Source organism: Galeopterus variegatus, unplaced genomic scaffold (genome assembly GCF_000696425.1).
Source record: "Galeopterus variegatus unplaced genomic scaffold, G_variegatus-3.0.2 Scaffold2203, whole genome shotgun sequence".
Classification (NCBI taxonomy): domain Eukaryota; kingdom Metazoa; phylum Chordata; class Mammalia; order Dermoptera; family Cynocephalidae; genus Galeopterus; species Galeopterus variegatus.
This window is the reverse complement of record NW_007728314.1, coordinates 63,451-72,297: the sequence shown is the minus strand read 5'-3', so window position 1 is coordinate 72,297 and position 8,847 is coordinate 63,451. Positions and strand designations below refer to the sequence as shown.

Below are 8,847 nucleotides of genomic sequence, written 5' to 3'. Positions count from 1 at the left end.
CCTGAGCAGCATCTGTGAGTTGTCTTGGAGGAAGCATACTAGGACAGTTGAGGTTTAAAACCCTTCTGGGGGGCCAAGCCCGTGGCTCACTTGGGAGAGTGCGGCACTGGGAGCGCAGCAATGCTCCCGCCGCAGGTTTGGATCCTATATAGGAATGGCCGGTGGGCTTCTGGGGGGCCAAGCCCGTGGCTCACTTGGGAGAGTGCAGCACTGGGAGCGCAGCAATGCTCCCGCCGCAGGTTTGGATCCTATATAGGAATGGCCGGTGTGCTCACTGGCTGAGCGTGGTGTGGGTGACACCACACCAAGGGTTGCGATCCCCTTACCGGTCACGAAAAAGACAAAAAAAATTAAAAAATAAAACCCTTCTGGGTTTCTTGGAAGCTGAACCTAAGGGCCACTGGTCAAGGAAAGACTGTTGGAACCTATTCTGAGATGCCATGGACCTGGGGGACTCATGAAATTCACGACATCATCAAGAAGGGAACTACAAATAGCCATCCATGTATCAACAGTGTGTCTGTAAGGGACCTCAACACCATTAGTTCTAGTGTTTTATTTTTTACTTTTTTAAAGTGTTTTATTTTTTACTTTTTTATCAGAGTGGAGATGTCAAGTAGGCAGTTGAATGCGTGAGTCTGGAGCTCTGGACAGAAGCTGGAGGTAGAGATCTGAGTCTGGGATGTGTTTAAAGCCATAAGACTAAATGAGGTTCCTAAGACACTCAGTGGAGAGAGAGGGAGGAGAGGATGTCCCAGGACACTCTGGCATTGGAAAGAGGCCAGCAGAGGAGGCTGAGAGAGTGGCCTGTGAAGTTTGAGGAGAAGCAGGACAGAGGGTGTCTCTGGGGCCAAAAGCAGAAAGTGTTTCAAGAAAGAGGGAGTGGCCAGCCGTGTTGGTGTTGAGAGGCTGAGTAAGCTGAGGGCAGAGAACTGACCACTGGATTTGGTGCAGATAGGAATCAAGGTGAAGAGCTGGCACTGCCCGTCTAGCTTCTAGACCTCACAAATTACAGATGAGGAAACAGAGGGGGGTTGACTTGGCTGAGTTCACACAGTGAATTAAATGACAGAGTTGGGACTAGATCCCAGGCCCCCTGGTGTCCTAAAGGGTGGGCTTTATGTGCCTGATACCAGCCTTCTCCCTCAGGCCACAAGCTGGACGTTCAGGCCTCAGTTTCTTACTGGTAATCCCTCTGCAGAGGATTACCAAGTACCCACTGCTGCTGCAGAAAATCCTGGAGAACACGCTCCCTGATGCCAGTGCCCACCCTGTCCTTCAAAGGGCAACATCTGCCCTCCAGGACGTGAATGCCAACATCAATGAGTACAAGATGCGCAAGGAAGTGGGTAAGAATCGGGGAATTTAGGGGATACATAAGTGAGAATGCCTCCAGTTACAGAAAACTCATCTCAAACTGCTTCACCAATAAAGAGAATGTAGTGGCTCATGTAACTAGAGGTAATGTGGGCTTCAGGTAGGGTTTGATCAAGGTGCTGGCTTAATTTCCCTGCAACTGTCTTGTCTCTGCTTTTAACTGTGTGTCAACTTCATCTTCAGGCTGGCTTCCCTCATAGTATTAAGTGGCTATTGCTGTTCTAAGACTCATATCTGCACACCACATCCTACAGGGTATGGATTTTTTCCCCCTTATCCATAAAAATTAAATTGGAGCTTCACTCTTATAGGACCTATTTAGGTCATGTGCTCGTCCTGAACCAATCACCATTGGTGGGGTGCCATGAACTGATTGGCTTAGGCCTGGGTTATGAGCCCTTCTTTAAACGAATCACTGTTGCCAAGGAGATGGGATTATGTGAATTGGCTTATACCAGTCAGCTCCTGCCCCTTGAGCCAAAGTGAGATCCAACCGCATGGCTGCTACACTGTGGAGGAGAAATGAATACGGGGGTGGTGAAGAGCTGTGTATATTTGGAGGGAGTGAAGGGACTCCTGTCTCCCGGATTGTTAAAACAGAAAGGTTTGGAAAATGAAGCAGTGTCCCCAAGTATAGAGAAACTCAATTGCACAACCAAGACAATATAATAATGATAATTTAACTAAATTTACTGAGGGCTAACTATGCCACGAATTTTCCTTCATTATCTTATTTGATCCTTGCACTAGCCCTCTGAGGTCAGCCCTGGTTCACAGGTGGGTAAAATGAGAGTCTATGTCAGTTGCTCCTGGTCACAGAGCTGATAAGGGACAAAATCAGATTTCAAACTCAGACCTAGAGTCTGCACTACCATGCCCTACTATATCTGGTAGCTTTGGATTTCCCCCCCTCTTACTTCTTCCTCCAGGTTGAGATGACATTGAGTCAGGAGTGGTAAGTGTGGTTCCCAGCTGGCCTGGCTAAAACTGGCTGAGGGACCCCAGGCAAATCGTCTCTCACTGGGTTCTTCTTTAGAAAGTCCATTGAGACCCACTATCTTATGTGATCCAACAATCCTGTAAGGTGGCTAGTCTCATTTTACAGATGAGGAAACTGAGTCCCTAAGGGATGATGACTCACCAAAATCAGGCAGGAAGCTTGCCAGCCAGAGCTCATGCCTGGAAGGACAGAGGATCCTGAGCCCTGTGCTTTTTCTACGTGACTCACCATTCTGATGGAAGGGATCTTGTCGGAGCAGAGGGCCCAATAGGTGCCCAGCCAGGCATGCCAGTGACGCTTGCTGTCCTGGGTCAGCTTTGGTCACAGGCGCTCTCTCTCTTCTCTGTTGGTGCAGCCTCCAAGTACACCAAGGTAGAGCAGCTGACCCTGCGGGAGCGGCTGGCCCGCATCAACACGCACACCCTCTCCAAGAAGACCACACGGCTGAGCCAGCTGCTGAAGCAGGAGGCAGGACTGGCGCCCAAGGTGAGCACTGGCCCAGGAGGCCAAGCCTTTGCAGTGGGTGGGGCAGGAGGCTTAGGCTCTTCTCAGGAGTGAGGCAACTGAGGCTGAGAGAGTGAGGCGCCAGGAAGAGGCAGTTGGCATCCCCACCTGATTTTGTGGAGCCAGTGTAGGACTTTCTCAACTGCATCTTGTGTTACTCTTTCTCTGGGGCCTCTTTACCCAGATATGAGAGCCAGTCTCTGGGTCTGGGCAAAGAATCAGCCTCAAATATACTAGTAGTAGCTGAGGTTGATTGAGTACTTATTCTGAACCAGGTGTTATTTGATCCATACAATGAAGTAGGTGTTCTTATTATCCCCATTTTGCAAAGGAGAAAATAATACTCAGAGAGGGTAAAACACTTGGCCATGGTTGCACAGCTAGGAAGTGAATGAAGTCAGGACTCATATGTTTGTATGTCTGATTCCATGGTCTGAATGTAAAACACTGAGATACACTGCCCTTTAACCATCCCACTCAGCTTTGGTGCTGGAGGAACCAGCTCTGGTGGGTGGATCTGTGGAAAGTTTGTCCCTAGTGAAGACTTGGGACAAGGAATCTGGGTATACACTGCCCCACATGGATCTTCTCAGCCCTCACGCATAACTTTACTTTCAGATGAAAGACAAGGAATTCGATGATTTGGGGGAGAGGTTCCAATGGGTGTGTCTGTGTGTGACCGAGCTGAGGAACAATGTGGCTGCTTACCTGGATCATCTGGAGGTGAGGACCTTGCAGAGTTAATAATGGGTGGGTCGGAGCTGGGTTACCTGGACAGGAAGCATGTGGGGCACAGTCCACAAGTTGGCAAAGGCACCAGCTACAGGAACCAAACAGATGAGGTCATTCAGTCTCTGGCTACTGGCCAGAAGAGAGCGGGCAAGGACTGCTCAGCCTGCAGGTCGCTAGGCTGGGGGCAGGTTCTGAGCCCACCGGGGTTCCCATGGGGCAGTGTCAAGATTCACTGGGGTCAGAGGGACCCTGCCAGACCAGTACCTAGAGCAGGGGAGACAAAATCAGGTGCCTAAAGGGGCCAGGCAGGTAATAGTATCCAGTGAAGTGTGCAGGTCATAGGCAATACAATGCAATAGGAGCCTAATGTCTCACACGCTGTTTATGAGACATTTCCAGGACATGTAAGTATAAAATAATATTTGGAATTTGAATGGCTGAATGAATGAATAAAATCTAAAGGGGCAACTATTACTCAGCTCTGGGGGGGTTGTTGCTATGGGAATATGCTGTGTGGCCAGTTCTTCTGATTTTAAGAAAAAAAAACAACAACCTGGAAATTCAGACTTTTAGGTGAAGTCTCCTGATGTGTCAGTGGGAGCAACTAATTAAATAAAAATTTAAATACTATGCAGGCCCAAGCAAATATATCTCTACAAACTGAATTCAGCCCACAGGGCCACCAGTGTTCATGTCCCTCCCGCACGTCACTTTCCTCGAGCCAAAATCCTCCTCCATTCTCGTCATCAGTGCTGACTCAGTCCATCCACACTGCCCCCTTTACATGTTTTGTTCTCAGTCACGTCCATTTGCACAAACTCCTTGGTCAGAGACGATCATGGGCTCTACTCTCGTCATCAGTGCTGACTCAGTCCATCCACACTGCCCCCTTTACACGTTTTGTTCTCAGTCACGTCCATTTGCACAAACTCCTTGGTCAGAGACGATCATGGGCTCTATAGATAACGGGATTTAGGGTGGCATTATTGGAAGTATTTAAAAGGAAAGAGGCTGTAGTTCCACACCCCTGCGTGTGGGTCAGATCCCCTGCTTGTTCATGCTGCACCCTGTGCTCATCCTCAGTGGAAGGATCTGAGGAGCCAGGATCCTGGTATAGCACAGTGAGCCAGAAGGGGGAGGTGTGCAGGGCCATGTTATGAAAAAGGAAGGAGGGGCCTGCAGGTTCTGGGTCTTGAGAGAGATAAACCAGAGGACATGAGAGATCATCTGGCTTTGCTGGGCAGGATGAATATCTGGAAGCCTTAAGGCTGTGTTTCCGTACACTCAGGGCTTACACAACAGATGCATTGTTAACATGGAATACCAAAGTGAGGAAGGGATTCCCCCTCTCTTAATTCTCTGAGTCAAGCAAAAGCCTTTTTGCTGATACGTCTTTAACATGTGCAGAATGAGTCTCAGGCTGGGCGTCTTCAGCAGGCAATGATAATCACACAGCATTGAATATCATAGTTTTGTTTTTATAGCAATTATTTTTACATGCCTCTCTATGACAATTGTTACTGGTTTTCCCTTTATGGTAGTGTCATAAGGTGTTTTTTTTTTAATGCATTGATTTTAATAGAGATGGTTAGTTGATTTAAAGAAAAATCTTAATAGAAATGTAGAATATGGATGTGGCAAAAAAAATCAGAAAAGTGGCACACAAATGTGTGAAGTTTGGGAAGCACTGGGATAAGGAGAAAGACATTGGCTCTGTATAAGGAAGAACTTTCTAATCACCCAAGTTGTGTGAGGAAAGAATAGGCTGGGTGCTTCCCTGTCACTGGGGGTGTGTAGAGAGCCCTGACGACCTCTTCAGGAGGAATGGTGGAGGGGATTCAGGCATAAGATGGCTACGATGGGCCGTGACCAGATGTCTCCTGTTGGCCCTGGGTCCAGGCTCTCTTGCGCTTCAGGCCACACGAATACAATCTGGACATCCCCGAGGGACCCGTGGTGCAGTATTGCAACCTGGCGAGAGACCTTCAGCGGGAGGCCTTCCTGGAGTTTGTGAGTGGCACTTTTCTATTCTCCTTTCTTGGTTAAGCAGGCAGCAGAGCCTACAAGAATCATATTTAGAAGTCAGGCACTTTACAGAATTGTCATATCCCCAACTGCCCTGCGTGGTCAGCAGGGCAGAGATGATTATTAATGCATTTTACTGATAAAAATAGCCCCAGCTAACATTTATGGAGGCTCACTATCTGCCAGGCACTGTGCTAAGCCCTTTACATTCTTTACCTCATCTAATCCTCACCACATGGCTTTGGGGGTAAATACTATGAATAGCTCCATTCTGCATATGGGAGCTTGAGCTCAGAGAGGGTGACCTCCTTGGTTATTTACACACATGGTCAGTAGCGAGCGGGGATCTGAGCCCTAAAGACTATGCTCTGGACCACTGCTCTTACCTAAATCTTCAAGATCTTTGCACAGTAGTGATACTAGGAAGTGATATATATTGAATACCTACTTTGTGCCAGGCACTCTGTTAAGCTTGTTATGTGCATCGTCCTCATTTTTCCAATCGGCAGGTTGAGGCCCAGAAAGGTTAGATAACATGCTGCAGGTCACAGCTCATCTTTGGGGGTGGGACTGGTACCCAGGCCGGCCTGCCTCCAAAGCCCCTTCTCCCAGCCCTGCCCTCTGCCTCGTTTCCTGACTCCCAAACTCACCTCTCCCCACAGAAGCAGCGGCTGGAAAGCCTGGTGTGGCGGCCACTGTGCAGCCTGGCCAAAGCCCTGGTCGGCCCTCAGAACCTGATCAAGAAACGTCTGGGCAAATTGCTGGATTTTGAGCGGGTGGAAGAGAAGCTGTTGGAAGTGGGCAGCATGACCTATGAGGAGGAGGCGGCCCGCCACACATACCAGGCACTCAATGCCCTGCTAGTGGCTGAGCTGCCACAGTTTAACCAACTGGTTGTGCAGTGGCTTGGCCAGATCCTGTGCACGTTTGTGGCCCTCCAGGGGGACCTTGCAAAACAAGTGCTGCAGAGGGCAGCAGGTGTCATGGCCCAGGTAAGACTGCTGGGACTGGGGCACCTCTGGGGAACAGCCAGGCAAGGTCTTGCAGCCCCTTCAGCCAGCTGTTTGTAGGGGCTGGGATGGAGTGAAGCTGGGCCTTCCAAACAGGCCATCAGACGCTTAGGAGGAGGTAGCGGGGACCTTCTGGTTCTCTCTCGTGCCTATTCTCCTTCCATTAGTGGAGTCAGACCATGAAAGCAAGGATAGGACTAGGACTCCAGGCCATACCCAGCTTCTGGGACTGAGAAGCAAAAAAAGGCTTTGCTGGGGAAATAGCAGAACTTGGAGCCAATCCCTGGAGTGTATTAGAAGTTGGTGAGAGACAGAAGCTCTCTCTACACCATCTCTCACCTAAAGCCACACAATAGGAGGCTTTAACCCTGGCAGTTCAAATCCAGAGCCTGGGCTCTGAACCACAACACTCAAGAGCCCGTAAAAGGAGCTACTAGGTGAAAGCATAAATAGGTTCCAAAGAGGTTTGGACAAATTTCCAAGTGCAAACTTTAATTTTGGAATTTTGAAAACTAGAGGTGATATAGGAAAGAATACTGAACCACTTCTAGATCTTGCTCTCTGATGTCAACATGAGAGCTAAATAGCTTGTGGATCCAACTTTGGGAACAATTCAGCATTCCTCCTACCATACGCTGTCTCCTGTATTCACGTTCCCCAACTCAGCTTTCCCCATCCAATTCTTTGCATGAAAATTCCTCTAAGAGTTGCCTTCCCCTCCCGTAGTCCCTCCTGTTTAGCACACCGCTCTGTGTGTGACCACATTCCCTTTGAGCAGACTCCTTCCTCAGCCTGCAACACCCCCTCCATTGTCCCCCAGGCCTTTCACAGCCCCTGGTATATAATAGGAGCTCCCTAAATATAAAAAGACTGTCAGCCAAGAATTCTGTCTCTGGCAAAACTAACCTTCAAATATGAAGGAGAAACGAAGTCTTTCCTAGACAAACAAAGCTAAGGGAATTCACCAATACTAGACCTGACTTATAAAAAATGCTAAGGGGAGTTTTTCAATGTGAAAGAAGATAATGCTAAGGAGCAACAAGAAAACATCTGAAGGTACAAAACTCATGAGTAAAGACAACCTCAGAATACTCTGTTATCATAAAGATGGTGAATTAACCACTTACATCCATAGTATGAAGACTAAAGGACAAACCTAACAAGACAACAACAAATACAGACACCATGTAAGAGAAAGGCAATATAAAAGATGTAAATTAAAACAACAAAATTTCAAAAAGTTTGGGGCAGGGGACACTGGCCAGATAACTCAATTGGTTACAGCATGGAATTATAACACCAGAGTCAAAGGTTTGGATCCCTTTATTGCCTAGCCACCAAAACAAACAAACAAACAAAAACAAGAAAACAAAAAAGTTGGGTGGGGGGATGACACTAAAGTGTAGAGTTAGCTTTGGTTCCCACACAGCCCATGTGTATCTGGCCTCACAAGACCCAGAAGTGAACAAAAGGTCAACTATTGAAATCTGAGCTGCACAAAAAGCCTTCCCCAGAGAATCAGCAACAAAAGAACAATTCAGCATAACCACAGGGCACAAGTTCTGGTCCCCTCAGGAAGTTCCCTCAGTTTTAGAATTAACCAAAGAACAACAAATTAGTTCCAGTGCAGAGTTTAAGTGGTGATGGTGGATAATAATCCAATACTGAACTGAAAAATAAAATCTCTGATATTAACCAGTAAAGGTCTAATACCACCAAAGAACACCTATAAAACCTAGAAGAGGTAGCAGTCACCTCAAATGCCCAGACATCAATGTAAAGACACAAAGATTGAGAAAGAACAGAGAAATATGACACCGTCAAAGCAAACAAACCAACCATCAGCAATAGACCCAGAGGAACAGAGAATTTACGAAATGTCTGACAGAGAATTCAGAATAACCCTCTTAAGGATGTTCAGGGAGTCACAGGAAAATACAGATAGAAAATTAAATAATATCTGGAGAAAAATCCAGGAGCAGAATGAAAACTTGATAAAAGAATTGAATCAATTTTTTAAAATGCAAATTCTAGCAATAAAGAATACATTATCTGAACTGAAAATGGATGGAAATCTTCAACAGCAGACTTAATCAAGCTGAGGAAGAAATCAGTGAGCTTGAAGATAAAACATATGAAATTATCAAGTCAGAGGAGCAAAAAGAAAAAAGAATAAGAAAAATTGAAACAGAAATACAG

The 8,847-nt window shown here is 47.0% G+C and overlaps 1 protein-coding gene across 1 annotated transcript in view; it reads left to right on the top strand.

Annotated features, from left to right (window-relative positions):
• Positions 1-8,847, top strand: part of ARHGEF37 (Rho guanine nucleotide exchange factor (GEF) 37) — a 40,001-nt gene that overhangs the window by 16,158 nt on the left and 14,996 nt on the right. Inside the window, exons 4-8 of the mRNA XM_008580909.1 lie at positions 1,150-1,349; positions 2,733-2,863; positions 3,500-3,604; positions 5,513-5,623; positions 6,301-6,630. Coding sequence (XP_008579131.1) covers positions 1,150-1,349; positions 2,733-2,863; positions 3,500-3,604; positions 5,513-5,623; positions 6,301-6,630 — 877 coding nt within the window. The remainder of the gene's footprint in view (positions 1-1,149; positions 1,350-2,732; positions 2,864-3,499; positions 3,605-5,512; positions 5,624-6,300; positions 6,631-8,847) is intronic.